The 15,286-nt window shown below is 42.7% G+C and overlaps 1 protein-coding gene across 1 annotated transcript in view; it reads right to left on the bottom strand.

Annotated features, from left to right (window-relative positions):
• Positions 1–15,286, bottom strand: part of ABCA1 (ATP binding cassette subfamily A member 1) — a 767,698-nt gene that overhangs the window by 458,537 nt on the left and 293,875 nt on the right. Inside the window, exon 6 of the mRNA XM_044068257.1 lies at positions 9,616–9,737. Within this exon, the coding sequence (XP_043924192.1) occupies positions 9,616–9,737 (122 nt within the window). The remainder of the gene's footprint in view (positions 1–9,615; positions 9,738–15,286) is intronic.

Raw genomic sequence — 15,286 nt, 5'->3', positions numbered from 1 at the left:
CTGATACCGTGTTGAAAACTGTTCCTATAAACTCCAGTATCTGAGAAAGTTCAAAGATTTACTGAAGTTTTTGGCAAGTCCCAGAAGGGAAGTTTGGAGTACCTGATCTTTTGCTGTTATGAGTAAGTTCCTGGTTGGGATGTTATTGAGCCAGTTGTCTAGATACAGAAACACCCAGAATCCGTGCAGTCTCAAGTGAGCTGCTACCACTGCCATGAATTTGATGAACACCCTGGAGACTGTGGTGATACCAAAGGGCAAGGCTCTGAATTGGTAATGAGTAGCTCTAGCCAGAAGCGTAAGCAGCTTCTGGACTAATTAGCTCATTTTTATGTGATAGTATGCGTCTTGAAATTCTATTGAAAGCATCCTGCCATCCTTACCCAAAAATTGCAAAATGGACCGACCTGAACTTTGTGTGCCAAACTGATTTGTTCAAATTGCTGAGATCCAAAACTGGTCTCCAGTCCCATGTTTTCTTTGGCACTAAAAAGAATCTTGTTTAAGTTCCAGATTCTGTCTGGTCTGGTGGGACCTCTTGAATGACTCTTTTCTAGCAGCTTTTGTATTCCTAGTACTGCTGCAGTCCTCTGATTTTGTGGAATATCAGAACATTTTCTTGAGGATGGAGGTAGAAGGGAAAAGGGAATTATATAACCTCTGGAAATGATCCTCTGCATGCAGGTGTCTTCTGTGATATCTAGCTAGGCTCTGCAGGGATAAATAACCCCAACTGCCACCAAAGGGGGACAATCAGGCCTTCGTTCAAAAGCGTTGGTAGGGTCTGTCAGAGAGGGAATCTCTAGACCCTTGGTTTTGCGGGCCACCTCTGCCAAGTGGATGGAGTCTCCCATTTGATTTCCCCCTCTGCCTCTGGGGGAACTGTTTCCAAGTGGGCCTTGGAAAGGACCCTAGGATTTTTGAACCACATTTTTCATCCTCCTTGTTGATCCTAGAAAAGGTCCTTTGAGGGGTCAAAAAACATACTCCCACAGCAGACACAGTCTTCCCATCTTTTTTGCAGATGTGTGTCCTTCACTTTGGGGCCAAACAAAGAAGTTCCGTCAAGGAGGGCACTGATGAAAGAGGACTTGGAAGGGCTCCGCAAAGTCACACAAGCACATCCAGGCATGTCTCCTTATAGTGATACCTGAACCCACTGCCCTTGAGGTATCCTCAGCTGCGTGAGAGATAAGTCTCATGGACGAGTTATAAATGGATTGTAGGGTCACCACCTGTGAGGCCACAAAAGCCTGAGTCTCAGCAGTAGTGGTCCCTGAAAGAAATTTTGACAGTGCTTTAATCAAATCTCTTTGAAATGTAGTAAAATGTGCCAAACAGTTCAGTGACCTAACAGTGAAGGTCACTGAAGTGTAAACATGCTTCCCAAACCTGTCCAAAGCCCTCAACTTCCTGTTAGGGGGACAGACAGTGGAACTTTGTTCCATAAGTTCCTTCTTTGTGGCCACCACCACAACTATAGCATCCACAGGTAACAGGTACTCCCTTACTCAAAAATTCCCTTCCTGCTCATGGTGCCAGAACCTGATGCACTCCCTTACAGAAAGTTTCAGCCAATTCAGGTTCCTTCCATGCCCGCTTCAAGATCAAATCAATGAGGTCAACAGCGGGCACAGTTACCCAGAAGGCAGGCATGCCAGATCCAAATGCATCCAGGAATACAGACTCCTTCAGAGAAGGATTTGGGGAGGACCAACCATCTCTTTATTTCAGGATTTCTAGGATGTCTCCAAATGAGACGGCATCAGATGGTGATCTTTGGGATCCTTCACCTTCGTTGAAATTAGTATTGTCTGTGATAGATTCCTGTGGGTAATCCAAGTGCCTCCTTTTGCACTTTGCTCTTCCGAGGTACTTCTTCCCATGGGATGTTCCAGAGAAGTATCAGAAGAGACAGTGATAACTTGCTGGGTAACCTGGAGTGTTTGGACTGGCCAACCCTGTGGAGTCGAATGTTGAGGCTCAAGGTGCAAAGACACATGAGATCCTGACAGAAGATCCAAGGGGGGAGAAACCTTCCATCCTGCTGAAAGAAGACAAAACTCTGTCTACCACCTCAAAAGCAAAATGTCCCAGGAAGAAAGAAGTTGACAGAGCCAAGAAGATATATTTTGACTCCCTCTGCCCTGAAGGCATTACACTCAAAACTGAGGTCGGAGCTGAGCTGTCCAGTGCTGAGGTTCTGAAGGACAGAGACGGCTCCGACAACTTCAGAGTAGACTCAAACACCTCAGATCTAGCAGGGACACCACAGCTCCAGGAGTCATCCAGATCCAAACTCATCAGAGCCAGAGTGCTCACAGAAGACCTTGGAGCTGAAGGTAACAGTATCCACAGATCCGACACAGACTGCTTCGGCAGACTCAGATCCAGGGACTCCGAAATTAATGCTTGGATTGGAGAAGGAGCCAACAGTGGACGGGCAGTCCGAGTCAAAACTTCCTGACCCAAAGGGGTAGCAGCTGGAAGAACACCCATTTGTATTCATGCCGAGAGGAAGCTCTTCATCCACACTGGCTTCCATCGGACTCCTGGAAGAATGACAGGAAGCTAATGAGGGAGATTTTGAGTGTCATTTCTCCAAGAAGGTGGATGGTAACCTAGACGGCATCAGATCAATGGTAGGTGAAAATTGGTTCCAAGGAAGAGGTATAGGATCCCAGGTGGTCGGATATGACAAAACTTTCTTGGAGGTTCCGATGAAGAAGGAGTGGAGGAACCAGACGGTCTCAGGGACCTTTTTGAAACCTCCTTAAGTTTTCTTTTGGGGATCTGAGCACCAGAATTTGCTTCAGAAAAAGTAGTAGGCAACAGCCCCTTTAAAATAAATTTGTTTTTGCGATTAGCAACCGCACAGGGATTGAAACTTTTACCAATACAGCAATCCACATTTAAGTGCTCTGGGCCCAAACAGTATAAACATAGATCATGTGAAAATGAAGAAGGAAGCTTATGCCTACATTGCTTACATTTTATGTTTTTCTGAACCCAAAGGGCCTTTCTCCAACATTTTCCTAAATATAATAGCTAATGAAAAAGAAGGAAAAGAAAACTTACCTTTTTTTTTTAGAGGGGTCGGAGGAAAAAAGTGCCAAAAATGGTACTGAGAAATACACAGGTGTATAAATACAGCAAACAAGGGAAAAAAAGATGAAATAATACCAAAAATGGTAAGCGAGATTACACTACGTATAAAGAGGGTATAAAAATTGAAAAAGGGAGGTTATAAAGACTAAGAAATCTTACTTAAATGAAAGAAACTTGAGAGCTATGGATGGCCATGTCTATTTTGTGAAAGCAGCAAACAAGATCTGAAGTATGTTAGGGGTTGGTGCTTTGTTGGTAGGGAAGAGCTCAAGAGCTTTTAGGTTACCACAAGCTACAGAAACGTCCAAGTCAGATCTGAGGTTTGGATCCAGACACAACTGTTGAGGAATGAATGAAAATTTACAACAGGTCAAACGTTCAACCCTGGGATACAATCAGAGACTCTAGCCATAAATTAATAACAGTTTTGCAAATTTTTGTGACAGACACTGGAAAATTCATGAGCTGACACACTGACCACTGTATTGATACGAGTCCACTGGAGCACCCTCAGCTGCCATCAAGCCAAGAAAAAGTAAAATCAGTCTTGCTGTTGACTCTTACTGGGAAAGTACTTCTACTGCTTCTTGCTGAAATGTGGAAGTTTTGGGTTCTGGTACATGGTGATTTGTAATTTTTTTGTCCAAGTGTGTGCTAATGAACTCCATGCCTTAAACAGGGTGAAGTTTAAGTTTGGACTTGGCCATGTTCACAGTTATCCCCAGTTGTGAGCAAAGTTGGAGCAAGGAATCCCTGGCTTTTAGAGTACGATTCCAGGTGGAGCTGTTATGAGACAGTTTTCTAGGTACGGGAACATTCTTAACCCCCGCAGTCTGAGATGAGCTGCAACCACTGCCATACACCTGGTGAACACCTGGGGGGGGGCTCTGGTGAGACCAAAGGGTAGGGCTCTGAACTTGAAGTGAGTGGCTCCCAGCCAGAAGTGAAGAAACGTTGTGGAGTGCCTTCCATTTCACATGGTAATACCCATACTTAAGGTCTACTGAGCACATCCAGTCATCCTTTCTCAACAATGATAGAATGAGCTGCACCATGACTATCCGGAATTTCATCTGTTTCCCTTACTGGTTCAAATGACTGGCGTCCAAAATTGGCCTGAGTTCCCCATTTCTCTCTAACACCAAAAAGAACCCTGGGTAGACTCCGAATCCTTGCTGGTCTGGTGTTACCACCTGGATAACCAGACACTACAGCAGCTTTTTTTTTCTAGTGCTGCTGCCTTTCTTTGAGAGAGAGGAAAAAAGGGAAATTTTCTTAAGCAAGGAAGGGGGGGGGGGTAAGAAAAAAGGAGCTTGAGTAACCACTCGTTATAATCATCTGCACCCAAACCCTGACTGATGGAAGTCCAGGCCATGAGGTGCAGGGATAAATGCCCCGACTACCTCCACAGTGCAGTAGCCAGGCAACTGCTCAGTAGCACTGATAATGCCCATCGGAGAAAAGATCTAAAAGCCTTGGTTTTGCAGAACACATCTGCCTAGGAGGTGATGTCTAGCATTAGAGACCCCCCCCCCCAACTCAGGAGGGGTCAGAAGCAAAATCTTGCAATTTGTAGAACCCCAGTTTCTTCCCTCCTTTCTGGTTTCTGGAGAAGGTCCTTTGTGGGGCGGGAGGGGGGTAGAAAACCAAATCCCTATGTGGCAGACAAGGTTTTTCTGTCTTGCTCACTTCTGGATACAGTTTTTTTACCTTTCGCCTGAAGAGGGTAGAGCCATCATGGAGGCATTGATAAAGGATATAATAAAGTGCTCTTCTTCTATGATACAGAAGCTGGGGCATATTTCCCCTAGCTGCTGGCAGGCTACTACTGTGATGGTGACCAAAATGCCATGAACAAGCTGGCTTCAAGGGCAGCAATAGCTGTAACATCACATTTAGATCTGCCATTTAAGAGACTCCCTGCCCCTGCACCCTTGCTCCTAATATATGATGCCCACTAGCTCTTACCTTTCTAAAAGGTGGGATGTCATTCTTAGGGGTAGGAAACCACAAAGTTGTTTTCTCCCCAGAGAGGAAGGGCCAACCTCCAGGATTACAACATGACTCAGACCCCTGACTGAACAGTCAGGTGGGGGAGTTCATAAGTTTTAGGCATAGTAGACAGCAAGGTCATTCTCTCCCTGCAGAAGGGGGGGTGCCTACAGTGTTACAACAGGATTCAACTGGATGTCTCCCTGGATAACAAGGATAGACAAAGGAACTTCTCTGAAAGCTATATTAAGAATGGTTGAGATGTTGCCTCATATAAGAAGGTTTGTACAGTCAGTTTCACTGCCACAGTCCAGTACATTGCATTATATTCCGTTCCATTATTTACCCTTTGTTAACCAGGTTAGTACCACTAGGCTAGTAGCCTCTTTTCAGAGGAAACCAGAGGTGGTACTTTTACTACTATGGAAAATTTGTCCAAGGCATCAGGGAACTTCTCCTACTCTCTTTGATAAGTACAGTGGGATATTTTACATCTACTTGAGCTACCACTAATTCAAGCAGATGAGGCCTCCGTTTAATGTCTCATCCGAATGAGGACACACTCAAGAGTACAGCAACCCACCTTATGCTGCACTGTAGCATCAGCAATCAATCTGGTATGGGAACAGAACCCACAGTCTTCTGCACCAAAGACAAATGTGCTACCTGTTGCACCACTGCACTGTCACTGCAATTATGAGTGGGCATCTTACATCTTCAAGTGAAAAATACAGAAAATGTCAAGACCCTATATGAGCTCATTGGGCATTACATCAGAAATAAAAAAAGACTATCCCTGGAATTCATAAAGGGTGCAGATGTAATCCTAGCCAGTCCTCCTATGTTTACTGTGTGTGCACAACAAGTCCCAGGTTTCATTAAGAGTAGGCAGGCATGCATGAATAACAGCTCATTAAATATCACTCTCACTACTGCAGTGGGGAATTTTGGAACAGCAGGCAGAAGTATGGAGCAGCTACAGAGAAATCCAAGCACCAACAGTCCTCATTGGTTGTGCCTACACCTTGGTGATGACCTGTGCCATGCACAGTAGAGGCAAGTAGAAATGACTTGAAGCTTTAACTGACAAAGGATGAGGTCTGTTCATTTACTTTCTGATCATATTGAAAGGTAGTAATGGGAATTTAGGAAACAGATGAAAAGGGGAAGCAAGCAGAGGGTAGAAAATAAGGTGAAAACCTAAAGCATGACCACAACAGAGGTGGGAAATGTGGAGTAACAATTTTGTTCATGGGTCAGAAGCCCATTTTTCACAAATTAAGAGAAAGTGAGTAGGGGAAGTAAGGAAGAATGAAATTTATAATTCAGAATTTAGAGTAGTGTCTGGCTATACTAAGCAATGTTCAAGAACAAATGCAAAGACAGCAAAGCAATAACATTAATACCATCAGCTTTAGTATGTATAATATAACAGCTGTTCAGAATACTATTCAAAGTTATAACAATTGATCATTCTGTTAGCAGCATAACAGAATGTATCAGCATACGAACACTGAATGATAAGTAAAATAAAAAACAGCTTGTAGACTGGCAAATTGATTTTGAAGTACTCTACAAGTACATATCATAATTAATTTTAAAAAAAATTAAGCTTCTGCATGCCAGTTAGCTGAGGCCCTGATTACATGTGCACAATCTTCTGTTTTTAAAGTAACACACTGATAAGGGGACCTGACAGTAAAGGTACAACATTCGAACCAGTCTGAAATGGTGGCAATTCATGTACATGTTAAAGATTACATGACTCATTTCAATAACTAGTACAGAAGTTTATAAACAGTTCAAAAAACAAAAATGATTGTCTAAAACCAATAAAACGTGTACAAAAATTCATATAATTCAATACATCAGTATTACTACCCAACAATTTTACTAATATGATTTTTTAAACCTAGCTTACACAAAATCTGGCTCAGGCATCCTACAAAATGAGTTCCTGACTGGAAGTGTGACACCTATTACTGTTGAGTCCTGACACCTCAAACATTAAGTTGCAAGTCTTTCACACACACACACACACACACACACACACACACACACACACACACACACACACACACACACACACACACACACAATTAGAATTGTTAATCTTGCTGTTATTCTTCCATAACTTCAAAATCACTATATCCTTGAGTAGGATATATTCTTACTCCAGCCTCTTCCCATTTTAATGTTCACTGTTCCAAGGACCACACTGGACTTTCAAAGAGCACCTTAAAAAATGACAATTTCATTTCCATTGTTCCTCTTCGAAGAATACATTTTACATTAATATTCTACAGAGTTGCATAGTTGATGACACCTCACACATTAAGTTGCAAGTCTTTCACACAAACACACACACACACACACACACACACACACACACACACACACACACACACACACACACACACACACAATTAGAATTGTTAATCTCGCTGTTATTCTTCCATAATAACTTCAAAATCACTATATCCTTGAGTAGGATATATTCTTACTCCAGCCTCTTCCCATTTTAATGTTCACTGTTCCAAGGACCACACTGGACTTTCAAAGAGCACCTTAAAAAATGACAATTTCATTTCCATTGTTCCTCTTCGAAGAATACATTTTACATTAATATTCTACAGAGTTGCATAGTTGATGCTGCATTTTTATGCATACTGTCTCTGCTTTTAAAATAAAAGGAAAAGCAGCAGGACACCCACTATAAACGGACTACATAAACAAATCACTTTACATTTCTTGATCAGTTCATGGTTCATATTTCCAGGACATAAAAAAACTCAATAGATATTCGTGGCTGCTACTGATACAATGCCTAAAACAGAAAACAGAAATGATTTACTTACCACTATGACACATCTGTGTTGTCTGCTTCTGTCTTTCCTCACCAGATGGCACTTTGGATCTGACCCTGGCTCCATCTTCGGCTACCAAAGACTTTAGATCCTAAGCCCAGGCTTCTCCCCTTACCCATAACCCCTGCAAAGGCCAACATTAGCTTACATCTCATTTGCTGCTCCTTTGATGCAGATTACTCAGGTGTTGGTGTACTTTGTGAGAAAACCTTTTCATTGATACTACAATTTTACTCTTTTAGACAGATATCCTTTGGTACTTTAATCAATATACTATAGTTTTACCCTCACCTCTCCTTTCTTAGCTATTTAGACAGTTGTTTTATCCCCTTTGTTTCCTCACACCTTCGGCACCATATTTTCTTTATTTAAAAAAAAGAGAGAGAACATTTATATACTAAATCGGTCTATCAATCTATCTGTGCAACTTCCTAACCTTTTCCCTTTTCTTTAGGATAAGTGTGCTTGTTGCGGTTATGACTTGGGTTGATAAAACTTCAGGGTTTAAGAAGTCTGTGTCCCATGGCCACAACAAACAAAATTTTGAAGCACATGTGCAGACTGCCTCAGGGTTTGGTACCTGAGCTGTTGTGGAAAGGAATATTAAAACTTGTCTTTAAGGGACTTGTAACATTTTGGGTCTTATTGACTTTTTGTAATCCGTTTCTTTCGTTGATCTTAATACATCGATTCATCTCTATTAAATAAAGCAACTCTTCCTTTAGATCTTTTTCTTTTAAACTGAGGGCACATTCTTTTTGTTCGCTGTTTCCTGCAACCATTCTGCAGAAAGTTCCAGAGCATCTTCCTGTGACATATTCTCTTCAATTGCATCCTGCATCCTCCACTGCCCTTCCATATGGGAACTCACTGACCTACTACTACACAACATTGACTGTGTCAGAGATGCCTAAGTTTCCTGTTCCGTCCCCTGCTGTGCAACTCCAACTGAACTTCTCTACTGCTTTCTACTGAAGATTCCAGAGTATCTTCAGGTGGCAACTAATCAGATGCTTCTCATTCCATCTGTTTCTGCTTAATTAGGGGACTCACTGTTCCATCATGCTGTGACGTTACCAGAGTTGGATTTTCTTCAGTAAATCCTTCACTTCGCAGGTAGTCCATAATTCTGGTTTCTATTTCTTTAACGTCTACATTACTAATCCTCTTTTCTACTACCCCCTTTGCCTTCTTATTTTTTGTATTGTAAAATTTTACATATCCAGATGCCTTTACCTGTATTTCTCTTCAAATATCTTTGGTGCTGTTTTTTTGTATTGATTAGTTTTGCTTTCTCCTTTGCATAAATACTGCATCATATTAAATCTTTTTTTTCTTTCCCGTGTCCATATTTCTTCATCAGATGTCTCCCGCTTCATCTGTTTCTCCTTAATTTGGGTGTTCATTGTTCCTTCATGCTGAGACATAACCTGTGTCAGACTTTCCACACTAAATCCTATACTTTGCAGGTATTCCATAACTTCAGCTTCAATTTAACTTATACTAATCTTCTGTTTGACATTCCCCTTTGTGATTTTATTTTTTTATTTTACTGCTTATTTTAGTAGCAACATAGTATTGAATATGTAGTAATAACTTCATTATGGGAACCTTTGATTTTTTTTTTTTTTTTTTGCCTTTTTCTTACCTGCTCAAGATTAACATCAGCATCCAATATGTCATCCACAGCTGACTGAGGCAGGGAAGCATTGACACGGAGGAACTCTGAAAGTTTCTCATTTTCTGTCAGAAAATCTTTAAGCTTAAAACCTGCAGAAGACAGACATAAATCATTATAAAATGTATTACGCATTGTAAAAAAATGTATGCAAATACAGTTATGTAATCAGCTATTTAAATAAGCTGATCTGTGTACACATAAAACATGTTGCTAGCAAATACACACAAAGTACAGTTTTGTACCTACCATAAATGTAGATGTTCAAGTGTTCACACTGCTGCAGTCATCACACTTGGGTTATCCTGCCGTCAGGCGGTCCCGCAGTCGGCCAGAGTTCCAAAGTCTTGGTCCGGCGTCGGTTGCTGTCGCTTCTTCCCTGACGTCAGTGCGCCAGGGATATATAATATGCAGCCGACACCATTTTCTTCAGTTTTTCTTGCCCCAGATGTCAGGTGCCCCCACGTGGGTAGGCAATACATATTCCTAATCAAAAATATACATATAAAATAAAAACAATACCTTCAGTTACCAGGAAATACACCCCAAAGGTTGTATAGGATAGAAGGGTATAGATAAGTACAGCTAGTTCAGAGGGGATGGAGGGAGGGTAACCTGGACTGCAGCAGTGTGAACACTCGAACATCTACATTTATGGCAGGTACAAAACTGTACTATGTTCAATGTGTTATACTGCTGCAGTCATCACACTTGGGTTGAATCCCAAAGCTAAGTTTGGGTGGCTGGTCTATAAAGAATTAGGATTGGCTAAGAGGCCCTGCAGAACTGCAGTGGCAAAACCTGCTCTGGATTTAGAGTAAAGAGGCGGGTGGTAATGCTTGGTGAAGGTGTGCACTGAACTCCCAAGTTGCAGCCTCCAAAATTTCCTTGGTAGGTACTCCGCTGAGAAAGGCTGTTGAAGTGGCTGCTGCCCTGGTGGAATGAGGCCTAATGTTATTAGGGACTGATTTTCCATGCTGTGTGTAGCAGTACAGAATACAGTGTCCTATCCATTTGTATATAGTCTGCTTTGAGATAGCCTTGCCTTGTGATCCTGCAGCATATGCTACAAACAGTTGATCAATTTTCCTGAAAGCTTTTGTTTTGTCCAAGTAGAAGCGCAGCTGCCTGTGTATGTCCAAAAGAATGCAGAAGTTTTTCCCCTTTATTTTGGGGGTTTGGATAAAAAGTAGGCAAATGGATGGTTTGGTTAAGAGCCACACTAGATACCACCTTTGGCATGAAGGTAGGGTTTGTCCTTAAAGATACCCTGTCCTGATAAAAAATTATAAAAGGTTCCACTGCCATTAATGCCTGTACCTCTGAGACTCTTCGTGCTGAAGTTACTGCCAGGAGCAGAACTGTTTTCCATGACAAAAATTTTAGATCGCCTGTATTGGCTGGCTCAAAAGGTGGTAGGGTCAGTTTTTCCAAAACAAAACAGAGGTCCCAAGTTGGTGTTGGTGCTCTCCGGGGCAGTCTTATGTTTTTAGCCCCTCTGAGGTACTACTTTAGCAAGGGATGAGAGAATAAAGGAGAATCCGTGTTGTAATGTGCAGAAATGGCCGAAGCGTGAATCTTAATTGATCTCAGTTAAGTATTGTAAAATCTGAGGAATGTTTGGAACAAGAGGGTCAATGCTGTGAGCTTGGTTGCAGGTGCAGAATCTCTTCCATTTTTCTGAGTAAGCTTTCCTGGTGCTAGGCCTCCTGGCCTCCAAAATGACATCCGTAACAGCTTCAGAGAGAGGTGTTGCCTGTTTGACTAAAATATCTGCCATGCCGCCAGGTTTAGGGTTTTGAGCTGACCGTGCAGGATCTGATTGTTTTGTTGAGTCAGAAGGTGTGGAATTTGGGGCAAAATCCATGGTGGGCCCCAAGCCAAGTTCCTTAAGATAGGGTACCAGTGCTGGTGTTGCCAGTCTGGAGCAATCAGGATCATCTGTGTTTTTTCTTGTCTGGCTTTTAGGAGTACCTTTGAAAGGAGAGGCAGTGGTGGGAAGGCATAGACTTTTAGGTTTTTCTAGCTGAACAGAAGAGCATCCACTTTCCATGCTTGTTTGTGATAAGTCCTTGTGCAGAATTTTTGTAGTTGGCAATTCAGAGGGGAGGCAAAAAGATCTGTCTGGGCATCCCCATTTTTGTGTTATCATGCTGAAGATTTATGGATTCAATTTCCATTCATGAGGGTCCATGATATTTCTGCTTAGGTCGTCTGCCAGAATATTTTTCTTTCCTGGCAGGAATTGTGCTTGCAGTTGAACTTGGTACATTAGAGCTGTGTTCCACAAGGTCATGGCTTGCCTGCATAGGGGATAAGAATGAGTGCCCCCTGGTTTGTTTATGTACCACATTACTGTGGTGTTGTCTGTCTTTAGTAATAGCTGTCCTGGATGTAGAAGGTCCTTGAAAGCTGTTAGGGCTTTTTGAACAGCCAACATCTCTTTTTGACTGATGTGAAGATGTATCTGGTCTGTGGTCCACTTGCCCTGAATGCATTTTCCTGTCATGTGTGCTCCCCAGGCGTAATCCGAAGCATCTGTTTCTAGAGTTTGCCTGGCTGTGGGTTGGGTGAAAGACTGACCCTTGTTTAGGTGGCATGCCTGTGCCCACCATCGAAACTCCTGTTGTAGGCAGGAATTATTGGAATTACTGCTTCTAGACTGTGAGAATGTTGAGTCCAAACACTTTTTAAGTACCATTGTAATTTCCTCATATACAGTCTGGCACATGGTATTAGTAGTATGCAGGATACCATGAATCCCAGGGCCTGCAAAATTTTTCTTGCAGGGAGATGGGACATTTTTGCCAGTAGTTGAAAAGATTGAGTTAGTTGCACTTGTTTGTCTGGCATGAAGTAAGCCATCTGGGCCGTTGTATTTAAGCTTGCACCCAGGAATATAATTTGTTGCGAGGGCCTAGTTTTGACTTCTTTTCGTTTACTGTGTACCCTAGAGAAATTAGCAACTTTTTCACAAACGCCAGATGCTGTAAAAGAATGTCCTTTGTCTCTGCTTGAATGAGGCAGTCATCCAGGTATGGATATATCTGAATTCCTTTTTGTCTGCAAAATGCAATTACTGGTGCCAGGCACTTTGTGAAGACCCTGGGCGCAGTAGATAAGCCAAAGGGCAGTGCAGAGAATTGGTAGTGCATTGTACCAGCTTTGAACCGGAGGTATCTTCTGCAATTTTGTCTGATAGGGACATGCAGGTATGCCTCTTTGAGATCCAGAGTAACAAGCCAAGCCTTCTTTCCCAGCATGGGTAGAAGCTGCTGTAATGTCAACATTTTGAATTTCGGAATATCCGGGTAAGTATTCAGAATTGAAAAGTCTAGTATAGGCCTCCAGGCTTTGTCCTTTCTGGGGACCAGGAAGAGTCTTGAGTAAAATCCTTGTCCTTGTTCCTGTTGTGGTACTTTTTGTATAGCTCTCATGTCCATGAGGGCTGATATTTGTTTTTGTGCCTCTGCCCACTGATTTTGTGGCAGGTCTGGCATTCCTTTTAGCTTTGGTAAATTATGGAAGTGGAATCTGTAACCTTGAGACACAATATTCAGGACCCATTTGCCCTGGGTGATTGTTTGCCAGTTTTGAGAAAAAAGTGCTAGTTTTCTCCCTAAGGGGGCTTCCAGAAGGAACATGCTTGGCGTACGCAAAGGAAAGTCATTGTGACTGTTTCCTGTAAGGTTGAGACTTGTCCTCACCTCCTTTTGGGGTTGAGGTGCCCCACTGTCGTTGTCTGTTTGAGCCTTAGGGTTGAGATCTGCCTCTTGGGCGTCTGTATCTGCCTCCCTGTGGCCTGTCTGACACTGGAAAGGACCAATTTTTTGCTGGCCAATTTCTGCTAAACCGAGGTGGCTGTACCTGTAAGAAATCCTTGACTGTTTGCATAGATTTAGCTTTATCCTCCATTTTCTTTAACACCTCTTCTGCCTTAACACCAAACAAGGTATCATGTTGTAAAGGAGCATCCAAATAACTTTGCCTTAACATGATCAGGTAAACTCTGTTCTTTTAACCAAGCATGTCTTCGAATAACAGAACCTGTAACTGCGGCTCTACAAGAGGCCTCTAAAGAATCAAAACCACACTGCAAAGTATGTTTTCCCACCTGTTCAACTGCATGCAATAAATCCTGCATTTCTTTACAATCAGGAGCTTCTGAGCTAGCAAGCATTTTCTGTTTTAACTGAGCCATTAAATATTGTTGGTACTTAAGCATGTGAAACTGGCAATTTAAAGCTCTTACTGCTAAAGTTGCAGACGTGTATACTTTCTTCCCCCATCTATACAAAGCTCTGGAATCTCTGTCAGAGGGTACTGGATTTTTTGCAATGGAAGCCTTAACCCCTTTTAGACCCTGGGAAATAGTTTCTGGATCAGCAGAAGGGTTTTTGTAAAGAAACGTGTGAGAGTCAGGGACTCTATAATACCTATCTGGCTTGGCTGGAACAGGGGGCAAAGAGTCAGGAGATAAGCTGGATTCAGAGAACACATCATCCACAATGTCTAGCACAGGCGGAATAGCCAGGGGCCTGTGCTGAGGCAGTAAGAGGAAATCCCTGAGCCTTTTCTTGGATTCTGAGTATTCCTGACTTTCCCAATGGAAATGTTCCCTCATGGTATATAAAGTTTCCCCAAAAGAGTAATCCTCAGGAGGAGAGGCTGAAGGGATAGATTCCTCAGCATGAGTCCTCATAGGGGGGTAAAGAGTATCCCTGGACTGAAGAGGAATCAGAGGAAATGGAAACCTGATCAGAGGAGTCATAGTCTGTATCCTGCCTAGGCCTTTTCTCAGGAGGGGGATGGGAACCCCTGATTAGAGTAATGAGGTCTTCGGCCATTTTAAGCATCTGTTTCTTAGGCATGGAGGACTGTCCAGGAGAATGCTGTACATGTTTCTTTGTCTTTAATGGTACCTTTGTCTTGGCTGTTGTTTTAATGGTAAGTTGTGAAGGTCTGAAAACACCCTCAGAAGCTGGTGCCTGCTCAGCGGCTCCGGACCCATCCGAGGGAATAGTTTCCGTAGGCCCAATACCTTGAGTTTCCAGAGGCCTAGATGTCTCCACATGGGAGTCGGAAGTGGCCTGTGGCTCTGAGGCAGCGGGTGTCAGGCGCTGCGAAAGTGCCTCACTGGGAACCGGCGACTGGCCTAGAAGAGTTTTCGTCGTTGGTTTTGGACCTCGGATGTCTGTCTTTATCCTTGTCTTTGCATTTTTTCGGTATTGAGGCCGTCGGCTGATCCGACAGCATGGTATAATTGAACCTTTGGCCAAAGTAGTGTAAAGCAAAATCAAAACGTCTCTTTATAGTGCGTTTGTTGAATCTAGCACAAAACCGACAACTAGTGACGTCGTGATCAGGGCCTAGGCATGGAATACAGTAAGAGTGGAAGTCCTTATGAAGTATTTGCTTCCCACAAGAAATACAATTATTAACTTTTTCTGACATCCGTCTGAGGCAAGAAAAAGGTTTCCCCAACGGGGTACTTAGCTTTATTGAAGACTTTGGATCTGAAATTCGACTTCGAAAATCTCAGGAGTCGGCCGACCGGCACTTGCAAACTGCTTCTGCTTCGGGCACCGCGCGGCAAGAAAAACGGAAGAAAATGGCATCGGCTGCATATTATATACCCCTG

Source organism: Protopterus annectens, chromosome 4.part0, assembly GCF_019279795.1.
Source record: "Protopterus annectens isolate FY-2018-M chromosome 4.part0, PAN1.0, whole genome shotgun sequence".
NCBI lineage: Eukaryota > Metazoa > Chordata > Ceratodontiformes > Protopteridae > Protopterus > Protopterus annectens.
Note: the sequence above shows the minus strand (reverse complement) of the source record. Positions and strands in the feature narration are given on the sequence as shown.